We start from the raw sequence: 25775 nt of genomic DNA on the forward strand, positions 1-25775 counted from the left end.
TTTAATTAAAGGAAAAATGGAAAATTTTTACATCTCCGGCAGGACTCGAACCTGCTACCATTGGAACACCGGTCGAATCGCTTCTGCCAACTGAGGGAAGGGATGGAAAGATTCGCACACATCTGGTAGGCCTCCGTAGCTCAGTTGGCAGAAGCGATTGAACCGGTGTTTCAAAGGTCGCAGGTTCGAGTCCTGCCGGAAGTGTAAAATTTTTCCATTTTTCCTTTAATTTACAAATTTAGTAAGTATAATAATGATGACAATTTAGGACAGACAGCATTAATTTCATCATTACTTTACACTTTAGTAATCACCTGCCTTACGAGCTATTCAAAAAGGACAATAGTCGATTTTAGTGTTTCATTGACATTTAATCGTACCACTAATAACAGTCTTAAATAAATTTCTAAAGTACAAATATGGACTACTTATTGGGAAGTAAACCTTAAGTTTTTTTGTGCCTTCTATTGTTTTTTTTTAGGCAGTCACATAAAAACTACGTATAGTATACATTTTATATCCACTTCGCTACCTATTTTAATAATGCATCGAAACCTGATAAAATATCACTTTTATTACTTTTAGGGCTTTTTACCTAACTACCTCAGAAAATAGGTCATGCACACAAACACTACGCACGGGGACTTATTTTGCATCTTTAAAAAAATGCCCTACCCTACGTCGTGAAAGATAGCAAAACTAATCGCACTCACGAAACTAATTTCTATTACAAATCTGACCTTCACCGAGTCTGTTACTGACAGCCACTCCCTATCACTTGATGTGCTAGCTAATAATATTTTACATTCTACGAACAGTTCAAACAAAAACACGTCTTAACCGAAAGCCATAAGGCTCACAATTGTAATATGATAAAATACTGAGACACCAAAAAAAAATTAGAAAGGTACAGGCCTATTCAGAATCAGAATTGGAATCAAATATTATTGTACACAGGTTTACAAAACTAAATTACAGTAGTAATGGAAGTACAAAGGCGAAGTTATCCCTTATTCCAGCTAACCTTCGAGTAGATGAGTGGAAAACTAGTCAGTTTCACAGCTCATTGTACATCTCTCCCACGACTTTGACTTCATTGAATATAATAGAATAGAATGAGATTTTATTCGTAAGCACAAACAAACAAGACATTACATAATATAAAACGCACGCTCGCATGCACCAATTATCGTGTCAAAGTCGTATCAGGGCATTTTCACTTAAAAGTGTACCATTTACTTTTGAGGACATATTTTTTTTCTTTTTAAATCGATAGTCCTCGTGATTCTGAGTCTAAATAACCCAAAAGTTGATGGTTTTTCGAATAAAAGTGAATAGTACAATTTTTTTCTGAAAACCCCCATAAAAATAAATCAGGAGCCCGATTGAGATGTAACAAGTTGTTGGATCTGAATCTGGCTCCTGACGGCGCGATTCGGGAAATGAATTAGAAATTCACTAGATATGAACAAAGATAGATATAACTCCGTAATAGATAGATACAGTCTAAGGAAAAAACGTGCCTCGAAAATCACGAAAATTTGATTCTCGATCAGATGGCGCCACTAGTTTTGGCCTACACTCTTATAGAGGGCGTTGACTGTTTCGTTTGTTATTTATAATTTTAACGCATACCAGTGAAAGAACATGGGTCAAAATCATATAAAAATAATTAATGCAAATAAAAAAATCATTTATCCATAGTTAAATACATTTTATCGTATTTTTATAAATATTTATTTTTAGTTTTAAAGTGTGTCGACAGATGGCAGTGTATTCACTGGGGTTACAAAATTTACTATGACAGTACCGCTCTAGTATAATTTACTCTATGATATGAATAAGTAAAGATAATATGTGACATCCCACGGGTAAAGGTACCTTATGGCGGTTGGCGCTTGCGCTATTATTAACGCCGCTCCAATTAATTAATATTGGATGGCGATTACGTCGCATAGCGTCGTATTCTAATAGGATATGTTTTACGTCGTGGTTGTGAATGCTACGGCGTAGGCCCTCGTAGCGCGTAACGTTTGAGAATGGTTAATGTTTAGTTTTTCAGGCCGAACTCGAACATACACTGATATCAGAATGATATTTGAATCATGTTACTTAGTTATTGCGCGTCTCGTCCGCGGCAATACATTTATTTATTTCTTTACTAGCTTTTGCCCGCGACTTCGTCTGCGTGGACTTAGTAACCGCAGCTAGTGTACAAATAGCGCCTGGATAAAGTAATAGCAATCATTCAATTTGACCATATGCTTAATTTTTTACACAATTATCAGGCATTTCATTAATTATTTCAATTCCACCCCGCTTTTGACTCTTAATGTAAGATTTTCGGGATAAAAACTATCCTATGTCCTTCTCTGGGACTCAAACTATTTCTATGCCAAATTTCAGCTAAATCCGTTCAGCGGTTTATGCGTGAAGAGGTAACACACAGACAGACAGACAGACTTCCCAATTTATAATATTATATAGTATGGATTTAAACTTTATTGCACAGTAAAAAATATACAGTGACAAAAGGCGGACTTAATGCTATACAGCATACATGTACGTACGAGCAAAATGCACGATAATTGAATGACATAATTTAGATGTCAGTGTACGTTCGAATTGGCCTGTCCATATTTATAACCCACGTACGAGCTTTGTAGATAATATGAAATTGTCTTTTTACAAGCTTTTAACATCATTTCAATTATGATAAAGGCTTTTATAGAACATTTTCCCGGAGTTTTTTGCATGTAACCCGTAAAACAAAGGGCGTAACAAATGTGTCAGACGGGGCACCGTCATAAATCTCTTGTTTTAATAAAACGTCTGAATGATATTACTCGGTCCTACAACCCGTCACACGGACCCTCTCAATTGGAAGAACAGTGGCCAATGTAACGACAGTACGTTAGTGATGATTCTTAAAAGAATCTCAATTCTAATATTCAAGGAGTAGGCTTCAGATAATTCTTCACACATAATATATCGAGCTAACAAACTACCACTAACTAACTACCTAACCTGGACTCCTTCTTGACAGGCTGGCCAGATATAGCATTAAACAGACGAGTGCAAAAAGAGGGGGGAGGCCTTTGCCCAGCAGTGGGACACAGTGGGCTCTGAATCTTCGTCCTCCTTGACTTTTTTCCCATTTACTTGGGGTCGGCCTTTCTTGTCCTTTTCTTCCATAATACACGGTTTTTGGCAATTTCAGCGTCTGTATTAACATCTTTCATGTCTTTTTCGACTGTCGTCAGCCAAGTGGCAGGTGGTCTTCCAGTTCCTCTCCTTTGTGTCGGCAAATTTAAGGCTAACTTGACCGTACTACCTTAGAAATAAGTAGATATAAAATGTTGCTACGCCCTAGTAGGGTATGATTGTACTCACTTTATTTTAAGAACATCTGTAATACCATGGTTGCAACGAATAAATGAAATGAAAATGAAAAATATGATCTTCTGGGCGACGTAAGATATGCCCGTACCACCGGATGGATTTTCTTTAAGTTTCTCGGATATAGGTGCGACTTTAAAACTTCCTCGTATATGAGTAGTCGTTGCGGATTTTATCCAAAAGTGTGACTCCTCCCGACGAACGCAACATGCGCATTTCTGTGACATGCATTTTGTTTATGTGTTGTTTGCATGTTGCCCAACATTCCGAGCCGTACAAAAGAGCGGGTCTTATTGCACTTTTATAGATTTTCGCCAGTCAGTTCTCTCCATTTTTGCCAACCTACTGTGGTCCTATGTGTGACATCCTTATCGATCTTGCCATCGTTACTGATAATAGATCCCAAGTATTTGAACTGGCACACAGTAGGAATTCTTGTTGCACCGATGTAGATCTCTACCTGTAGCCGCCGTGCAGGTCTCGACGACAAATAAAAAGACTTCGATTTGAAGTAAACTTATAATCAATAGGTGCTGGTTACTTTACAAGGTACAGTTGACGTAAACGGTTAAAGGTGTAGATGTGGTGGTAATAGTATGGAGGCTGATGCGAAAGTGGTTAAGCTAATTTTGAATATTAAAAATGGTAGTCTAAATTTAGGTGCCTCTAATTGGCCGCGATACAGGTTATGTGGAGCGCTCCTATTGGTGCATTTAAATAATCCTCCGCATAGTAAGCGAGCCCGACGGCTGCGTTTTGCTACTGCATTATACACATAAAAGGTTGCGTTCGCAACACTACCGGTACTAGCGTGTCAGACATTATCGAGCGTAAAGACTTATTTACTTACCTTTACACTTAATACCAGTGTGAATCCATCACCTTAATGAACATACAAGATACTCAAGAGTAAACAATTTTGGATAGTAACCAGCAAATCTAGTTCTAACAAAACTAAAAGTCAAAACACACCGTAAAACCACCTATAACTATAGTCCACAAGTTTAACACATAATTAAGTACCTAATACCATACTTTCTCCTACCAGTCAACCATAGGGCGAAACAGAGACGTGGGTGGAGTTTGAAAAATATTTAAGAAAACAGCAACTATTAAAAATTGGTACATTAATTATTCACAATGTTACCTACACAAATATACCTAACTAGTATTATTACCTACGTATATAGTCATTCATAAAACAAATATATATATATTTCCTCTGAAGTACGGACACTTTCGTACTGTTGGCAATCAGTCGCCTACGCCCGAGGGGACGAAGATGGGCCAAGTAGATATATAACGGATCGGACCACCGATATTGATGATCAGAACGAGAATACCTGCAGGCTAGTCGAGCTCTTTCCCAGCTATTCCAGATGATTAAGATAAATATAGAAGATATCTATCCTTCATCTTCCTCGCGTTATCCCGGCATTATGCCACGGCTCCTGGGAGCCTGGGGTCCGCTTGACAACTAATCCTAAGAATTGACGTAGGCACTAGTTTTTACGAAAGCGATTGCCATCTGACCTTTCAACCCAGAGGAGGAACTAGGCCTTGTTAGGATCAGTCCGGTTTTCTCACGATGTTTTCCTTCACCGAAAAGCGACTGGTAAATATCAAATGATATTTCGTACATAAGTTCCGAAAAACTCATTGGTACGAGCCGGGGTTTGAACCCGCGACCTCCGGATTGAAAGTCGCAAGCTTACCGCTAGGCCACCAGCGCTACCTATATATAACAAATATTTTAAATGAAATCTTAATAAGGTCCATGGTGTATAATCTAACCTAACATAGACAACAGGATATTTTTGAAAAACGCTACTATCTACTAAATTAGAAGCATTTCATACTTTTAGTTTATTAGATATTAGCGATTTAAAAAATGACCCCGCTTTCTAAGTTACCCCTAAACACCTTATAACTGTACCTACGAAGGTACAGTCAAGTGTAAAAATATGGGTGCACTCATCATACTCAAAAATATGTCTCATAGCTCTTATGTCAGCGAATTAAGTACTATGGGATATATTTTTGAGTAAGTTGTGTGCACCCGCATTTTTATCCTTGACTGTACGTTTATTTGTTTGCAATTGTACACTTACGAGTTTTTTACCTTTACATTGATTTAATTCAATTTAATTTAATGCATTTATTTCATGTAACCATGACACACTTTATTAGTAACACTTACAAACTAAGGGGTTAGTAGGTAGGTGAAGCGAGACTTAAATTTAAAATTTAAAACAAAATAACACTAGACGGGAGAATGCAATCCCTCGCAATGTCACACGCATGGTAGTATAGAAACAATCCACGCGCGCCGCTGCGCTGCGATCATCCACGATGCGCTACAGAAACGAGGAAGCCCTATCAACACCCGAAACCAAAGATAGATATAACTCCGTAATAGATGGATACAGTCTAAGGTACACTCGTATAGAGGGCGTTGACTGTTTCGTTTGTTATTTATAATTTTAACGCATACCAGTGAAAGAACATGGGTCAAAATCATATAAAAATAATTAATGCAAATAAAAAAATCATTTATCCATATTTAAATACATTTTATCGTATTTTTATAAATATTTATTTTTAGTTTTAAAGTGTGTCGACAGATGGCAGTAAATTTACTGGGGTTACAATATTTACTATGACAGTACCGCTCTAGTATAAGTTACTCTATGCCCGAAACGCATCTAGACTAATGACTATCCATGTTTAATCTGATGAAATAGAAAGGCGACCAAAAGAACTCCGCAAAAAATAAAATCAGAAAATTGTGCTTATGAAAAATGTCTTAATGAGTATATTAATAGTTGTACAAATAAAAGTGCGTGCAATGAATTACATTTCTTAGCGCCACTTTCACCATCCCACTAACCCAGTGTCAAATTAACCATGGTAACCATGGTAACTCCAGGTTTAACTGGTTAACCCCGGGTTAGTAGGATGGTGCAAGTGGCGTTTATAATGTTAAGTTTGATGCATCGTCATTATTTAACCAATTGCAATTTGCGCACTCGAGAATATTAAATGTAATAGCACTAGATTAACGGGTCAGTGGTCAGTGAGTAGGACAAAATGCGCACTTCAATACATATCGACGTCGGAGCGTGGTATCTTGAAATATCTAGGGCCGAGCCGGGTCAATATAGCGGGCGTCTTACTCGAATACCCCCAATCATTCTCGATAGATCCAACCACTAGATCTAAGATAACAACTTTATCTTCTAATGAGTAAATTTATCTTCTAATGACTAAAGTTTGACCTTCAGTACCTAGTATTTACTGTCAATAGTTACTGGGTAGATACATAGGCATCACAAAGCGGTTTTCTGATATCTATCAAGACAAGCTTCATTACACTTAGATTGTCTGAAGAAACAAATAATTCTCCACCTGTGAAGAACTATGTACTTTAACTAATTTATAACTGCAACCCAACTAGATAGTTCATGTAGCGTTAGCGAAGGTCTCTGTTTTAGCTTGGACTAAATTGCTTTCCTATGTCCAGATGATCTCGTCTACAGGTCGCATTTCTCAACCGATTCTCGTGAAATTTTGTGAACAGGTTAAGAATTAAATAGTTTTTTTGTCTTTTGAGTTTTTTGAGGTCTAATACAGTTAACAGATCCACTAGCGATAATTGATTTGAAAATTAGTTTTCGGTGATAATAATAATAATCCACAGGTGTTATCCCCCGTACTCTGCATTCCAGCCTCAAGACTTTGGACATTCACCCACTCACGTACATAATCCTACAAAAAGCTGCCGTTATGAACACATGTAGAATAGTTCGGAAATTTCTAGCCCTAGAACAATAGTCTAAAATATATTTCTATATTCGTTTGGCCAAAAGCCCGCGAATATGGAAACAAAACTTCCTCCAATTGGAGAGAAAAATAAAGAAATACCAATAATAATAATAATAATAAGGGCAGCTTGTGGCGAGCTGTTGGGGAGTGACGACCCCACGGACCCGAGTGCTCCAGAGAGTCGGTCAGGGTCTCCGTCTCCGGCGTGTCTTCGTCGGTCGGAGTGGACCCCAAGGGGACCCGCAGGACTCTCAGCTCTGGCTTGCCTTCATTGGCCGTCCAGAGGGGAGTCGTAAGAGCTATATGCTCCAGGGGTGGAAGTGAAAGATGCATAAGACGCGAGTTGGCACAGTGGCTGTTAACAGTCACTGGGTAGAAAGCGGCGCACACCTCTCGACACCCCTGAGCCGCTCACACCGGTGTTGCTCCTGGTCGTCTTCACGACGGCAGTTTCAGGGGCCCATCTAGTCAGCGGCAAGTCACCACCTGCCGCGATAACGTGTATTAACATTGTTATGGCAGGTGTCCGGAGTTCTTTACAATAGCCCAGTCTCATTGCCCACCCAAACTTCAATCCATAGACCGGTATACTGTTCACTTTTTCTGCAATAGTCCCAATGCCTGCTGCGACCGGTTCATGGGTGTCTATTGTTGCGCCTGTGAACGGGTTCCAGCAGGCGTTCTACATGACATTAAAGCTCTCCAAGGGGCCTCTACGTGTTGGATCTATATCCCCACGCAAGCCTATCAAAAGACCGGGATTTATAGGCCCGTGATATCCAAGGAGATACAAATAATAATAATAATAAAATACTTTATTGTGCACTACAAAGAAAAATACATGTTACAAACAATGACAGGACATAAGTGAGTAGGTAACAACAGGCGGACTTATCGCTAAAAAGCGATCTCTTCCAGACAACCTTCAGATAGCGATTCAGTGGCTAGAAATAAGTTAATGGGCAGTGCAAAATAACAAAGGTGTAAAGTTTACAAATCAAATACCTACGTATAAATAACAAACAATGAAAAATAATCTACATAAACTACATATATTATTTAAGCAACAATAATACACTACATAAACCTACACAAAATACATAAATACATAATGAGAATTCAAGCAAGAGAAGAATAACGACCAGGTAGCGTGAACAAAAAGAAAAATATATATGTGTAAGTGAAAGGACCAAGACTAAGAAAGAGATTTTAAATAGTGTTCTTTTAGAAGTTTTTTAAAAATGGGTAGGGATTGAGCACGTCTTATATCAATGGGCAAAGCATTCCACAATCTTACAGACTGGAAAGTGAAGGATTTGTTGTAGAACTTACTAGATGACCGAGGGGCAGCAAGAAGGCGATTCTGAGAACACCTAACAGACAAAATAAAACTAAACCGTTTTTTAAGGTATTCAGGAGTATTTGGAATAAATAAAGTGCGATACAGTAGAGACAGGATATGTGTATTACGTCGGAAACGAATCGGTAACCACCTGAGCTGTGACCGGAAGCTGGAGACATGATCAAATTTTCGTAGCCCGAAAATGAAGCGAATGCACACATTTTGAAGCCGTTCAATCTTGTTCAATTGCTCTTCGGTAAGATCGAGATAAGAGATGTCGGCATAGTCTAAAATGGGAAGAAGAAGGGATTGGGCCAGCGCGGTTTTAGTGGAAAGTGGTAAAAAGTTGCGGAGACGCCTAAGAGATCCCACAGCGGCAAAAATTTTACGACCGACTTCATTAAGTTGCGGACCCCAGGAAAGAGTACGATCCATAATCACGCCCAGATTCTTTACTTGGGCCGAGTACGGGATCTGGACCCCATCGAATAAAATAGGAGGCAGACTCTCAAAATTCACCTTAGCTATGTTCTTGGGGCTACCAATAATAATAGCTTGGGTCTTCGTAGGATTAACTCTAATTCCATAGCAAGAACTCCAGTGCAAAATGCGCTCTAAATCAGAGTTGGTGGTAAGAATCAGAGAAGGTAGATCCGCAATTGGGCACTGAGAGTAAATTTGGAGGTCGTCGGCATACAAATGATAAGAAGAAAGGAGGTTAAGAGAAATAGAATTGATGAAGATGGAAAAGAGAAGGGGAGACAACACGCCACCCTGCGGGACGCCAGCTAGCGTGTTGCACCACGATGAACGAACGTCGTCTATTTTAATACGTTGCCGACGACCTTCCAAGTAACTGCGAAACCACCTAATCGCATCAGGAGATATATTGAGAGTACCTAGCACCCCTAACAGTATATCGAAGTCTACAGTATTAAATGCGTTAGTGAAATCGAGCAATGTCAGTATTGTTAGCTTTCCGTTATCCATTCCTAAACGGATGTCGTCTGTAATTTTAACTAGAGCGGTGACCGTGCTGCAACCAGATCGGAAACCAGACTGAAATGGATTAAGGAGAGAGTTTCTATTTAAAAACGAAGTAAGTTGATAGTGCACTAGACGCTCTAAGACTTTGGAAAGAAATGGTAAGATAGAAATAGGCCTAAAGTCAGGGAAGGAAGACGGATTTGATTTTTTAGGAATCGGAATTACATCAGCATCTTTCCAAATTTTAGGAAAAGAAGAAGAAGAGATGGAAGAGTTAAAGATGCTAGTTATGATAGGGACAAGAAGGTCGAGAAGCGGAATGATCATGTGACGGCCCACACAGTCGACACCAACGGCATTCGAAGAAATGTACCGGATATTCTTCTCGACATCGCTGTTAGTGACTGGCGTAAAAGAAAAGGGGGAAAAGCTTGGAGTTGGAGAAGAAGAAAGACGAGTAAGAGTTTCAGCCTTAACTGGACCGCTGAAAAGAGCAGGAGAAGAAAAGTGCAAATTTAGGAGGTTGATATCTAAATCATTAGGGATTGAAGTACTGCTTGATTTACCAACTCCATAGGACTTGAGAAATTTCCAAATTTTAGCTGGCTCACCCTTTTCCACTGACTCATGAATATGGTGCCGCTGTGCGTCACGGCACACCGTGCTGCAGCGATTACGTAAAGCGTGGTATTTAGCTTTGTTCTTGTCCGTGGGTTTCAGTTTAAACTTGCACTTAGCTAAATTCTTCTTCGCGATTAGAGCCCTAATGTCATCGGACAGCCAGGGAGCTGGCAGATGTTTAATTTTGATAGGTCGAATTGGAGCATGGACATCGTAAAGTTGAATGAGGAGGGAATTAAAGATCGCCACTTTGTCATCTACAGAGCCAGCATCAGCGATCACGCTCCAATCAATTTTACAGGCATCTTCACGAAGCTTGACGGAATCAAGCCGACTAAAATTGCGCTGGAGAACAATTTTTGGTTTGGGTTTAGGGGGACGAATTTTGTAAGAAAGGAAAAGTAGGTCGTGATAGGAAAAGGCTAAAGCAGAGTGTTGACTGTAGTTTGCAACAAGCGAAGGAGACGATACAAAAGTGAGGTCGAGAAGTGAAGAAGTACAGTTTGGAAAGTGGTGTGTGGCATTGGACGGTAAAATAGCAAGGTTACAAGCTTCCACGAGAGATTTCAATGACCTTGAACGGAAATCATTTTTTAAAAGACAAGTGTTAAAATCTCCCATGATTATATGATGATTATAAGACGGAATGAGATCTTCGAGTACCTTTTCAAAGGAAGAGAAATAGTCAATATGTAGAGAGGGTGAGTAAAAAACTCCAAGAAGAATTTTAGCGTGAGAGATATTTAATTCGATGAAAAGGAATTCAGCGGCGTTTAGGCAAGGGGTTGAGGCAGTGATGATAGAGTAGCACTTAGCCGGCTTCTACCGAACGTCGGTGGGCCGAATGTGGGCTGCAGGAAACTGTACGCGGGTGTAGTGCGGTCCATGGCCCTATATGGGGCGCCCATTTGGGCCTTCTCCCTGACCGCCGAAAATCAGGCCCAATTGCGAAGGCCACAGCGTGTCATGGCGGTCAGGATGGTGAGGGCATACCGCTCCGTCTCCTACGAGGCAGCGTGCGTGTTGGCGGGGACTCCGCCTTGGGACCTCGACGCAGCAGTGCTCGCTGATGTTTATTGGCGTGTCACTGAGGCGCGGGCTGAGGGGATCCAACCACCTCTGGAGGAGGTCAGACGGTGGAGACTTGACTCCCGTCGAGTGCTCCTCCACAAGTGGAATGAAAGGTTGGAGGCGCCAAGTGCCGGCCACTGGACTGTCGAAGCCATCCGACCCGTTCTGGAGCGATGGGTCAAAAGAAAGGGGGGGTTCCTCTCCTTCCACCTTACCCAGGTCCTCTCGGGACACGGTTGTTTCGGGAGATACCTGTGTAGGAGGGCGGGACGGGAACCAACGACGCAGTGCCACCACTGCGGCGACGCTGAAGACACAGCGCTACACACGCTGGCTGGATGCCCAGCGTGGGCGAAGCAGCGGGCCGCACTCGTGGCCGCAGTGGGAAGAGACCTCTCCTTGCCAGCGGTGGTGAAAGCCATGCTTGGTGGGGAGAGTCTATGGAAGGCGGTGGCCTCTTTCTGTGAGGACGTGATGGTGCAGAAGGAGGCAGCGGAACGCGGCAGGGAGGAAGATCCGACCTCTCAGCCAATGCGCCGCAAGCGCGTGGGGCGGCGGCGGTTGGCATACGACCGCCGGTTACCCCCATAAGGGTCCCTGTGGGCGGCAGGCTCGGGGACGTCTGTCGCCTACACAAAGGTCCCTGCGTGGGCGGGCGCAAACAAGGCGCCCATTGAGGTGAAGGGGTAATTTCCCCGAGAGCCGGGTCCGAGTCCGGACGGCCGCTGGCGAGGTTGCGGAAGAGTACTTCGGCGTTCCTGGGACCTCGCCGTATAGCAGTGAGGCGGCAACAGAGGGGGTTTAGTGGGTAAACCATGGGTCCCATTAGCCTGTATGGGAGTCCCACATAACCATCCCAGGCCCGTCCCTGCGCCTGGGTGGTATGCGTAACGCATTCCCCCTCTATAAAAAAAAAAAAAAAAAAAAAAAAAAAAAAAGTGATGATAGAGTACGGAATATGAGACCGAAGGTAGATGGCCACGCCACCTCCACCTTTACCAATGCGATCATTTCGAATTATATGAAACCCTGGCAAAGAATAAGAGGTCGAAGGCAAACAAGGTTTAAACCAAGATTCTGAGACAAGGATAGCATGAATTCCGGAGAGATCAAAGGTGGTTAAAAAGTCGTTATAATGAGCGGGAATGCTTTGCGCATTAATATGTATGATGTTCAGATTCTTAGGGACATCTGCTAATTGGGTATTAAGAACGTCACGGAGAGGGGGTGGGAGACTATAAAAACTACTATCGTCATTATCCGATGAGAAAGATGTAAAGTGGTCCGAAGATAAATCGCTTTCGCTTACCGATGTCATAAACTATAAAATAAAATATAAATTATAATAAAGATAAAAATATAATATGTATGTATATTTATAATATATAAGCTAAATAATTTTAATTATAGCTGGCACAAACCAATGAGGTTACGCCAAACTCGCTATCCACCAGCAGTTCATACACTTATAATGAAAAAAGAAATACAATATTAAAAGGAAAACATTAAAAGTAGCTCAAGTAGCATTAAGACAGTGGAAACATAGATTAGCAGATAGTAATTTTACACAACGTGAAACGGAACGCGTCACCAGAACGGCAACAAGAAAAAAAAATAAAAAAAAAAAAAAAAAGTTAGACAGCTGTCAATGTCAAGTCGCTCAGCACACGTCAGACCACAAATTCATAATATAAAATATGTGTAAAATTCACGAATGACCCACATTCAAAATCAAAAATACGTAAATAAAACAATAATTACTAAGTGGGTGGAAAAACAATTGATGGCGAGATATAATCCTGCCGAGACAAGAGTTAGAGAGCGGTTATGAGTCTTTAACAAGTACAGGCTAAACGCGCGATCTTGGATTCCTCTTGGCCCTCGCTGCGGGTGGTTGGACTGCTCCGATGGCAGCAGTAGAAGCCACCTCGGCGCGGTCCGATGTCGCCGCCGGGAACTGCTCCACATCCGCCACAGTGGTAACGCAGCAGCGCTTACCCGCGGCATCAAGGACGAACACGTTGCCGTCGCGGGTCCAACAACTCCGTATTCCTAGGCGCTCACGGGCAGCCATAAAGACAGCATGACGCGGCGCCGTGAGGAACTCGGACACTGTGACACCGGTCCCCTTGAGGCACTTCTTACCGAACCAGACAGAATTCCGCACAGAAACATCGGTGAATTTCATTAGGATGCATCTCGATCTGTTATTGTGTGGCCTACCAACTCGATGACAGCGCCTCACATCATCCACCGATAGCTTGCTCTCGAGATGCCTATTCAGAAGCTCCACAGCACTTGCCGGAGAATCACCCTCAGACTCAGGCACGCCATGCAACAGCAACATTTTCCGCCGTGAACGCATCTCTTGCTGATCCAGTTGCTGTCCAAGGAAATTTACTTGCTTCTGCAAAGCATCCAGCGAACCCAGAATGAACCTTCTGAAAGCGCTGAAGTCGGCTGACACTGAAGCCACGGTGGGACTAGAAGGAGCTGCCTTATCAATTTCGCTCTGGAAGGCTGCCATCTGTTTCTTAAAGTCTTCAGCCATCTCTGACATTGATTGTTTAATAGACTCCATTGTTACAGTTTGAGGTTATGTGTTTTTGAAAGAAGTGACTGAGTTTTGCTTTACTTTTATTGTTTTCGGTGATACCAACAAATTATACATTGATATACTTTAAACGTTCTTGATTTATGTTCCATCATTAAATTTGTCCTTTATAGCCACAAAACGTAGCCAATAACACGTCTAGATTCTGACAATTCAATATGAACCTCAATCATTAAGATCATTTATTAGTTTACAATATTTCAGGCAATAAAGAATATCACAGACAGACTTATATTGACCGGGATATGGACCGTGATTAACTTTTGTATTGTTCTTGAGTTCCAGATATGAATTAAGTCTAGTGAAACTAACCGTGAATCATTCAAAATTATTTTTATCCGAAACAGATGTGGTCAAAAACAAAGCCCAGTTTACACTGCACGCTAGCGCCTAAATCAAACGAGAGTTGAACTCCAATTTTCAATGAAACAGAGTGAAATTTTCCATTACAGTTAGACCTGCCTTGCTGAATAAAACTTTAAAAGAACAGCTGCACTGTTAATATTCAAGATGTTTCATCTAATCCAGATTACAAACTTGTGTCTGAAATTGAGACTTCCCTAAAAGAAATCGCTGAATGGGGTCGACTAAACTTAGTCCGTTTTAACCCTGCCAAGACACAGGTTTGCGCGTTTACCGCGAAAAAGTTAGTTTGTCGTGTCACCTCGTTTTGAGAGCACTCCCCTGACTGCCGCAGCCAGCATCGGAATCCTCGGCATCGACATTTCGAGTGCAGTCCAGTTCCGCGGCCATTTAGAGGGTAAGGCCAAATTAGCCTCAAAAAAGCTCGGTGTGTTCAACAGATCGAGACAGTATTTCACGCCGGCCCACCGCCTACAGCTGTATAAAGCGCAGGTTCGCCCACACATGGAATACTGCTCTCATCTATGGGCAGGGGCACCCCAATACCAGCTTCTCCCTCTGGACCGCATCCAACGAAGAGCTACTCGAATTGTCGACTGCCAGTAGCGTATTTCGGAACGGCTTGACTCCTTGGCGCTGCGTAGAGATGTGGCCTCGCTCTGCATTTTCTATCGCGTGTATAACGGGGAGTGCTCCGAGGAATTGTTCGGATTAATACCTGCCGCTTCGTTTCGCCATCGCCCTACGCGACAACATTACCATCCTCACCACTTAGATGGTTGGCAGTCCTCAACTGTGCGTTTCTCTAGAAACTTCCTGCCTCGCACAGCTAAACTGTGGAATGAACTGTCGCCTGCGGTATTTCCGGACCGATATGACCTTCAAACCTTCAAGAAAAGAGCGTACTCCCATCTTAAAGGCCGGCAACGCACTTACAACCCCTCTGGTGTTGTGGGTGTCCATGGGCGGCGGTAATCGCTTACCATCAGGTGATCCGTCTGCTCGTTTGCCTCCTATTTCATAAAAAAAAAAACAAGGCGGGTTTAAACTACAATCCAAGCAAGCAACTTGTAGAAGTGTAGTGAAGAATGTTCAAATTTAAGCTACAAACTTATGCAACAAGCGGTCGTATATCAAAACTAGCGAAGAATAACTCACAGCTTGAGAAAAATGATGGCGGTAAAAACGATTTTAAAGACTGTTGGGATTACTTACACTTCTCACTCCTGTAGCCTTACCACGACTGCCTTAGCAGTGTCAAACTGACATGTCAAACTGATGGTAGCCGTGCTGAGCCCGACATGAGGTCTCCGTGTCCGGCCTTACGTAAACTATAACCGGAAAGTGATAGTAACAGTTACATATTTCAGGGTTTCACGTACTTTAACTATAATCTACCATGTAAAATCTCATCATCAAATCATGTCATGTTAAATCTCGAGTTCCTAATTGACTTTCGTTAACAATTCTTGCCATATCTCACTCATCGCTCAATATACTATCAATGAAGACAACAAACTTTCAGCTTAACTCGGACATTAACGGCGCATTTCATCACCCGCCGATTGTTTACTCTCCTCTCATCAACCAGCGATCCGCACAAATGGCTGCAACAGAACAAACAGAGAGTTCATTCGTACATTATTATAGTATAGATATGAGCAACCTTACCTGTCTCATTAGCTTGCATATGCGAAATGTCAGGTACAAATATCTCGTCCGAAGCTTTCCTATAATAAAACCTACACAGTGATCCATTTACCTAGACTAATGACGAAACCTTATCGCGCCCTTACTAATTATTTTCGCTACATACTAGGTATGCCCCTATGAGGTTCCTGCACAGTAAATGAGTTAACTGTGCAACTTGCTATCGTGTATTTAATTATAATTTTTTTTCGATACCTTAGGTACACGCCGTACGGTCTACATGCAAAGAAAGTACTTAATAGTAAAAAATCTCTTCTTGCCTAAATTATGAACAAATTTGTGAATAAATGACGGCGATTTTTTTAATCTATGTTTACGCATTTCACCAGCGTATGCACTGAAGGTAAAAATTGTTGGATGATTTTACAGTGAATAATCTGCACAGGTATTCTTGGACATAGTCATTCTTCGCGCCGCTAAGCTGTGGCCATTAAAATGGCTGTCACTGCGGATTAACACGTAATAAGTTTGGATTTAAAGGCAGGGACAATATAAAACTGGCCAAGACAATATAATACGGCTAAAGGGCGGATTATCTTGATACTTAATAATAACTTTTTGATGAAAGGACAATATAGCACACAATAATTTTGTGGGTTTACAAGTTAACACTTTTGGCAATTTATAAAAGCTTATATATCGAGTAACACTGGTAGCTGGTGGTTCCAACCCAAAGATCATAGGTTCGAACCCCGGCTTGTCCCAATGAGATTCACGGGAATTATGTACGAAATATCAGTGGCTTTTTGGTGACCAACAATATTGTGAGGAAATCTAATTTTTTTAATGAAATAAAAAAATGCTTAAATTCTTGTGGGACGTTTAGTTATTGGGTTGAATATAGTTGGAGGCATTCTTTTCAAGCGCAAAATGGCAACACATAAGGAATACGTCCAATTAGATGTCACCCTGTAGGTATATGCTGGTCTTAAAGATGACGATTAATATCATTAATGAAACTTTTTCAGTTCCACATATTTCAAGGCGGGTTGCTACCCAGACTCGCGCCGCTGATCTTAAACACTGCCTCATCTTTCACTCCGTTTAATCTCGTCTTACTAGGGATTCAAAATGGCGAACTATATCCTTCGCCATCTAGTTTTGGTAAGAACCTAAACGTACGCATAATTTGCGAGTGGCTCTGTGTGTAGATCGCGCGAACCCGCCATTTTGAAAATAAAATCTGAATCTACAGTGAAATTCTGTGTGTTTTTCAATGAATTTCACTAGAATTGGTTGAAGAGGAGAACAGCCGGACAGAAATACGGTCGATCGACCGAAGAAATTATTAAGTAACTTGAGCTGCATACCATTAAGGAATCAATATCTAACTAAAAGCAATTTGACATCAGTGAATGAATTACATTCATCGATTTTTTCCCAGTTGGGGGTAAACAGGGTAATGGTGACGTTCGTATGGCAAATGTAGCTGCATTACTGTTGCGACCTTGACGCGGGCACGTGTCAATTTCCTAGGTAAAATGAGTCATGGATTAGACTTTCAAATCGAGGCAGTAATGCGGCTATGAAGGTCACTCATTTTATTAAGGGAATTGACAGTGAAGTAAGCATGGCGGCAGCCAACAGGAATATGGCTGCAGTTGCTATCCCAATCTTACCTTAAGAAATGCCTATTAAACGCAGACACGACGTAGTTTTCTACTTTTATATCCGCCATACGGAAGCCGCATCAGTAGGTATGACAACCGCCTAAATATTCCAAACACACAGAAAGTATTCCAAAAAAAACATTACGAAACGCACACCTGATTCTTTTATTCCCGATTCCCAATAGTATTAAATCCCTGGCGATTTTAAAAGGGCTCAACCCCTTCTCCAATTACGTCGCTTAAGCTGTTTTGCGATTCCCAGTTTATGCCAGTTTCCAGTGTTTACGCCGAGTTGTTTATGCGGGTTCGATTCCCCGCAGTAAAACGGCAATCAAATACGCTCAGACACCTGCGAGCTCGGTTAACTGCGAATAGGATATTTTAATCTCATCTTAAAGGTATTAGCTTACTGACGAAGAGAAGGTAGCTTTTATTTAACATGAAAAAATTGGTTAGATGAAATCCTGCAATTTTAAAGTTACCGACAACCGGTTGAAAATTGATGAATTGATGATGGAAGCAGAACTGTTGTAATCGAACGACCGAGCGAAGAGAAGTGAAGTTCCTAGATTTATCTTTGTACACACTTGTCAGCAATTATCGGCCTAAGATGATCACGTGTTTATTATCTGTACTTGGTAATCATTGAAAAAAAAAAGAAATACATTTATTGAACATCATAAACATTGGACAATACCACGACAATACTTTAAAATAAAACATAACTACAACACAAACTAGATGCTAAGCTAGTGGGGATCCTCACTCAGCATAACGGCAGCAAGCCATAACGCTGATTATCGGTGGGTACCTGACTTAAAACTAAGCTACACCTGAACTAAAACTAAACGAGTGACAACGCACACATCAAACACAGATTACAGAATACCGACACAATGAAGAGGGAAACTACAAAATAAAATGAACTGAAATTAGGCGGTAAACAAAAACTTTACGAGTGACAACACACACACCAAACACAGATTACAGAATACCGAAACAATAAAGAGGGAAACTACAAAATAAAATGAACTGAAATTAGGCGGTAGATAGAATTGAAATGGAAACATTCAATATAAACATTGGGCATACGAATGGAAATATGCCTTCGAATTTGTTACAGATCTCGAGGTCAGGGTTGTTTCACTTAAGAGTGCCCGGCAAGCTCGGCCGAATTTCACCTTGCCATACAAACGAGTTTCGTTCTCATTTTAAAACTATATTTTGGATTGTAATGAAACCTTGCACATACAATTATATGAGGTATATCTAGGCCTGTAACTAGTTATATAGCTCCAGTTAAACAAACGAAATAGAACAAAACAAGTTTTGTATAAAAAAAATTAAATTCGCTGTATTTTTTTAACTATTTCATCTGAAGCTACATAAACTAATTACAGACATAGATATACCTTATCCTATTGTAATTACAAAGTTTCAGAGAAATCTAGTTAGTCGTTTTAAAATGAGAGCGTAACTACGTTTGTATAACCGAGCTTGCCGGGGACCCTTAAGTACTCGGCTCTCTCATTATGTGTGTGCCATTATAGCCAGCTGGCGGGTCCCACGGGAACGGCAACATGCGTTCATGCAACGATGCTTTACCGTCAATTAATATAATGAGTTTATTTCTTCATCTAAAATGCTACAAATGCTGGGTAACTGCTGCATCCTGTTTAACATAAACATCCGTAGACATACTAACGTATATTTTTGGGGCAAACTGACCAGCAAATCCTCGCCTCACTAAGCACTACTAACTCGCATACATAGGTACATATAACTATCTGCATACGCTTCCAGTCTTCGTGCAGTCTTCATATGAATAACTTTATTTAAAAAAATTACCACGGACAAAAATAAAACAGCACCACTCTTTACATCTATCTAAATGAATTAGAGATTCACTAGATATAAAATAATAAAGATATGTGACATTTTACGGCAAATGGCACCTTATGGCGGCTGGCGCTTACGTCGCATAGCGTCGCAAATTATTGCGGCGCTATGCGATGTAAGCGCCATCCAATATTAATTGAAGCGGCGTTAATAATAGCGTAAGCTCCAACCGCCATAAGGTACCTTTACCGGCTTTACCCGTGGGACGTCACATATCTTTACTATTTCATATCTAGTGAATCTCTATTTCATTTCCCGAATCGCGCCGTAAGTCAAGTTGTTATAGAGATGGAAACATTTATTCATGTCCACCAACACAAACAATTTTTTTTAGAAAGCAGAACCGTCTGCGAACGTAACTCCAAATTTTTAAATTAAAGGAAAAATGGAAAAATGTACAACTCCGGCAGGACTCGCACCTGCGATCATTGGAAGACCGGTCCGCTTCTGCCAACTGAGCCACGGACTTCTACCAAATGTGTGCGAATTTTTCCAACCCTTCCGTCAACGCCTTCAGGGTTTAACACAAACTGCCTAAATATAGTGTATGTAAGTTCGGTAACAATAAGCCATAGTACTCTATGGCTTATTGTTACCGAACTTACATGCTTCGGCTACTGCCGAAGCTGCCAATCTTGTATTATGTGTCGGCCACAATGGACAGCCGTCGGGTCTCACGGGAACGAACACTTGCTTTTATGCAACGATGCCTGCAGGCCAAGAGTACTGACTGACCTTTACTTTTTTAGGGTTCCGTACCCAAAGGGTAAAAACGGGACCATATTACTAAGACTTCGCTGTCCGTCTGTCCGTCTGTCACCAGGCTGTATCTCGTGATCTGTGATAGCTAGACAGCTGAAATTTTCACAGATGATGTATTTCGGTTGCCGCTATAACAACAAATACTAAAAACAGAATAAAATAGAGATTTAAGTGGGGCTCCCATACAACAAACGTGATTTTTGACCGAAGTTAAGCAACGTCGGGCGGGGTCAGTAATTGGATGGGTGACCATTTTTATAGATAAGAGTCCGACTCGCACTTGGCCGGTTTTCTTCAATACTCAGTTAAAGACACTAATTGATTACAGATGTTTAAACATGCTTTTCTGAAATCGAAATAAAAGACTGTTAGGCTGACGTACCTGTCCAGCCAGACCTGCGGCTAAAGGTCAACGAGGGTGCGGAGTGTTAGGGTCGGCAACGCGCATGTAGTTGCAGGCGAACATAGGCTACGGAGACTGCTTAACATCAGGGCCGTATGCTTGTTTGCTACCGACGTAATATTAAAAAAAATCACATGCGACTATGTGAAAGGCCAAGCTAGAAAATGGCGGTTGACAGGCACGGTCTTTACGACTAGCCAGAGACTACTCAAATCACAAACAAATGAAAAATTTACAGCCCTACATAGATCGAAATCGCGATCTATGTAGGCACACTCTACTACAGTGTGTACTCTCTCTTCCGAAAATCGTTTTTTCCAGATCGCGATTTTTGCCATTCGCAATTTTTACCATTTTATCTTTTCTCAATAGCTTCCTTTCCCGAAAGCATTTCTAACCAGTCGCATAATTTCCCATTTTTTTTATTTTCCAGTAGCTTATTTTCCTGTCACGTTTTCTAAACATTCGCATAATTTAGATATATATTTACGAGACACTAATTAAAATATAACTTCTGTTTGTAAATCAGTATCGTACAATAAAATAAGTCGGTTCTCGTGGACTGTTTTGCTCGCAGTTCACCTAGCACGCTCCTCCTCGCTTCGCTCGTCGTCGCACCTATCTATTTTCTGTCTTCCGTGATTGTAAAAAAATGAAATATATACTGGGAAATTATGCGAATGGTTAGAAAACCTAACAGGAAAATAAGATATCGGAAGTGGCAAAAATCGAGAAAAACGATTTTCGGAAGAGAGAGTACACACTCGTAGGTACTTCATTAATTTTCCCAGCCACGTCTTAAAGTACAAAGACAGTTTCCACGTAGATTGGCACAAGACAAACAACTGACAAACTCAAACCAGGGCCGATCGGGAAAATTGAGGCAAAATCAATTAACATACATTCCTAGTTTGATTTTGGACAGGATGATTTTAGTCACCTGCTATAATTTACGAGGTGAATATATAGGCAATATTGAGCAACTTTTACTGTGGGACCAACCCTGAAATCGCGAAAAAAAATTGGCTGTTTCATACATTTTGGCTGGTCTGGTGTTGATATTTTGTATGGGAAAGTCAATTCTTTTTTCGCGATTTCGGGGTTGGTCCCAGCATTGTAAAAGTTGTTCAGTATAACCTATATATTCACCCCGTAAATTATTGCAGGTGACTAAAAAACACCCTGTGTACTTTCCTAGTTCCAAAAACATACATTTCTAGTTAATATTATACAGTCATTCTTAATCTTTGTCATGTTTTAGATACCCACCGAAAACATTACATAATGATAACCAGTTAACCACACTCGCAGATGGCCAAGCGACAGGCTCAGCCTAGTTTGGTCTCTAACGGATATCCATATTTTTATATGTAGGTATGTAGCCTGTATTTGTGATTGCACAAGACACAACTAACAAGTCAAACCAGCGGGCTAAGCACGGTCGCATTTTTATCGCCTGTCACCATCACATGCCTGTCACGCGTTCTAACAAGTATGTAAGTGCGAAAGTGACAGGCATAGTGACAGGCAATAAAAATGCCACCATGCTGCCACCGCAGGGCGGGATCGAGAAAATCGAGGCAAAATCAATTAAAGCCGGTCCCACACCAATCACTTACGGCCGCCCTCGGGAAATTATCACATATAAGGGACGTGGAGATTTGGCTTGGGCATACGGGGTGCACATGGACAGGAGGCAAATTTGGGTCGTCAGTATGACAGGTCGAGATGTGGTTATCCCTACTCAATCATTAATGGGAAAGTAATTATATCTGTTACCTCTTCATGCTTAAAACGCTGAAACGATTTAGATACAAATTGGTATGACGACAGTTTGACAATCGGAAAAGGATTTAGGGTAGTTTTTCCATCATTCTCATCTCACGCAGACCAAGTCGCGGGCAGAAACTACTAATACTAATGGCTCTGAGTACAAACGTTTCTGCTAAACACAAAATTAAATCGTAAATAAAATAAATTGAAGGGAATTGAGCCGCTACAAGTCTATTTTAAAGAAAAAACTCAATATGATTCCACCCTGTATACTCCAGGCAAGTCTAAGCGTCAAGTCGTCAGGGGACAAGTGGGACAGATACATTATGCTGTCGACCGAAATATTTTGTGCATTTTTATATTTTTCCTCCCGATGTCTGGGCCTATGTTATATAAGTACTTTGAGTTGGGTTATACCACATATTTGAAATGGTCTATTCTCAGTCTTAGCTTAACTTGTAAGGATTATAATCTCTTCAGTGTTGGTTCTTGGCATCATTAATTAAAATGTAAATGTACGTGTTTTTGTGTGCAATTTTTTTTATATTTGATATTTTTCATGGAATATAATTTAAAACAATTTCTTATAAGAGATAAGACATTTTTATTTTGTCAACTATTATAATAATTGATTTTCTACTCTGATTTTTCCCTCAGGCACCGCTTAGCACTAACGCAATAACACAATAGATTGATATGACAGTAGTCCAACTTCATACAGAAATCAAAGATAAATTCACAGTAGAACGGTCCGGGTGCCGAGGCGCCCGACACTTCATTTTCTATAGAAAGCATTACGTGACCACCGTACACCCGTTAGGAAACAAAATGTGGCGGAAGCCTCGGCGCGGATCCGGATCGTCTTAGCGCGAGTCATCTTATAGGCGGTTATCAAACTAGATGCGACCCCCACGGTGCTCCGATGCTTGAGCGAAACAACACTATGTGCGTATTATAGCGACATCGCGCTCAAACATCGGATCAACGTACAAAACCGAAGTTAGAACGGTCCGGGTTATGACGGCTGATCAGTGATCACGTGACGCGTTCTATAGAAAATTATTGCGTCGGACGCCTCGGCCCAGGGGGGCTACCGCGAAAACCGAAATTCGCAAATTGCGGGGATCTTTCTCTTTTACTCCAATGAAGGCGTAATTAGAGTGACAGAGAAAAATGCCTGCAATTTGCGAACTTCAATTTTCGCGGTTATATAGTCCTGATCTACACCGTTCAAGAGTGTGTCATAAACGTTCATAAGATAAGTGGCTGTCTCTGCTTATACTGTGGTTTGGCCTCGAAAACTGGGATAATAAAGCATTGTCCTCATCGCGGTAACGCAATTAACGCCGCCGCGATATTTCACCGCGATAAATATGGAGGCTCAGCTAAAATATTAACGTTTTCTCTATTAATATTCTCGTATATTATTTTATCTCTTCTGCACCGACACCTCGTATCTCAGAGTCGTGTCAATAAATAAATATACTTACCTTTTCGTCGGACACTTTCTGCTGAGAGGGGCAATAGGTATGTTATTTTACTGACTTTCGAAGTTGCAGGCAGAAGCTAGTGTAAATATATAATACGCCTTCTATGTCATCAGGCTACTAAATATGTACCTACTGTGAGCTACAGAGATAACTAACCCTAACTATCGCAGCAGCTGGCTGTAACTAAAACCCTGAAGTTTGACAATAAGTACCTATAACCTCGATTACGATGGTAACATAAACTAGCGGATATGTCTGTGATTCGCTTGCTTTCCTAAACTGACAAGAATCAACTCTAGTAAGCTATACATGGCTCAAAACTTTACGAGATATATAAGTTCCATGCATACGTTTGTACATAACTACAAAGACAACAACACTACCACATATGTAGCTCGTTTTTCATTGTTTAGGCATTAATTATAAGTTTCTAAACTTATTGATAATAGAGACATCCTTCCAAATAATACAAGTTCAAAATGTTATCTAAAAATCCGAAGTTAAATAAGACCTTATGAAATAATATGGCAACGGGTCCAAGAAGATATGACGTGGCATGACAAACATCTATTATATTTCTCCCTTGTTATTTATCTGTTGTGGCAGAAACAGGCCTTTATTTATGAAGGTTTTTCTGTTTGCTTATTGGCATTGTCCTACATTTATTCCAAATCATTTTCCAGATTATTTTATATAGTTTGTAGAGTACAGAACAGAGTACAGTATTGAATACAGTAGAGGTACAAAACCTCTTTCTACAAAGTAACCAAAAACACTATCAAAAACTTTTTGATACAAGCTTTTATCGCTGGCTTTAATTTATTTTCAACAAATACTCATCGAAACAATTCTAATAAACCCAAAAACAATGAGGTTGAGTTGTTTTATCATTACAGTTCCTATCGCCACCTCAGTTGTCGATTTATGAATTTCGATCGCTCGGTTTCGACACTCGAAAATCGGTGGAAAACGTTGAAATGCAAATTTTTGAAATACGATCGATAGAAATTTGGAATCTATTGGTATTGAACACTCGTTTTCAATTATTTTAGTAGAATTAATAATTTTTAATAATAAAATAAGTACGAAATACGCGAAATCTAGCGGTCAAAATTCGGGACCGACCACTGCTAGAATGGTACCATAATAATAATTCATTTTCAACCCAACTTACGCAAGTACTCGTATGTGAAGTTTTATTTCAATCGAATAATAGGTCTAATTTAGCTTGTAAGATTTGTTCCGAACATACATACAATATGTACATACATACATTGCAAGTTAAATAAACGCTTGTATAAAACAATAATTCATAATTCATAATTATGTGTCCATAAAACTGAGGTGGTTGAAGTCCGGGCAGGACTTTTGGCATGATAAGACTTCGTATTACTAATTTGTCGTTTTTTCTTTTTCAGGTGAGTAGCTGGAAGTGACAGTTTAAAAGAGAGTAAGTTAAAGTATACCGCAATGGATTGAAACCCCTAAATGGAAATGTAATAAAACACGTTTAAGAGCTTTGAAAACGAGTCAATTAGTTCATACTAATTTTCTAAAGATTTTACACATAACGACCCGTTCTTCGCTCCCGTATTGCTCGTAATTTTAGCTTAAGAAATTATGGTCTCTCTAAAACGTGTGTGATATATTATGTGTCGATTATTATTCGGAATATGCTGTCGTACACGGTCAGTAAATTGAAACTATTTTGGCCAATGAATAGAATCCCTACCGTTGCGTCGAAACGCAAAATGTGACATTAACACTACTGCAGTCGCATTCGGAATGTCACTTAAAAAGGTAAAGGAGGCCATTAAAATTCGCTCCACTACGCCTCGTCAATAGTACTGCCATAAATCTTGAAACTTGAGCTCTACTTGGGGGGTAGGTAGGCAAGTTCAAGGAT

The 25775-nt window shown here is 40.6% G+C and overlaps 3 protein-coding genes and 1 long non-coding RNA gene across 6 annotated transcripts in view; 2 read left to right on the forward strand and 2 right to left on the reverse strand.

Annotated features, from left to right (window-relative positions):
* Nucleotides 1-25775, forward strand: part of LOC134751170 (inactive dipeptidyl peptidase 10) — a 348960-nt gene that overhangs the window by 221106 nt on the left and 102079 nt on the right. The window lies entirely within an intron of this gene.
* The window catches only part of LOC134751181 (uncharacterized), a 456797-nt gene that overhangs the window by 148404 nt on the left and 282618 nt on the right, over nucleotides 1-25775 (reverse strand). The gene's annotated exons all lie outside the window — the stretch shown is intronic.
* The window catches only part of LOC134751176 (cytochrome c oxidase subunit 4 isoform 1, mitochondrial-like), a 222464-nt gene that overhangs the window by 64823 nt on the left and 131866 nt on the right, over nucleotides 1-25775 (forward strand). The gene's annotated exons all lie outside the window — the stretch shown is intronic.
* On the reverse strand, nucleotides 13079-13820 carry LOC134750861 (uncharacterized). Its single transcript, XM_063686097.1, has one exon. It carries the CDS (start codon nucleotides 13803-13805, stop codon nucleotides 13095-13097), a length of 711 nt encoding a protein of 236 aa, XP_063542167.1. The 5' UTR covers nucleotides 13806-13820; the 3' UTR covers nucleotides 13079-13094.

Source organism: Cydia strobilella, chromosome 21 (assembly GCF_947568885.1).
Source record: "Cydia strobilella chromosome 21, ilCydStro3.1, whole genome shotgun sequence".
Lineage (NCBI taxonomy): Eukaryota > Metazoa > Arthropoda > Insecta > Lepidoptera > Tortricidae > Cydia > Cydia strobilella.

What these genes read in the sequence shown, in the direction of transcription:
- LOC134750861 (XM_063686097.1), bottom strand. Translation starts at nt 13,805, where the DNA reads ATGTCAGAGATGGCTGAAGACTTTAAGAAACAGATGGCAGCCTTCCAG.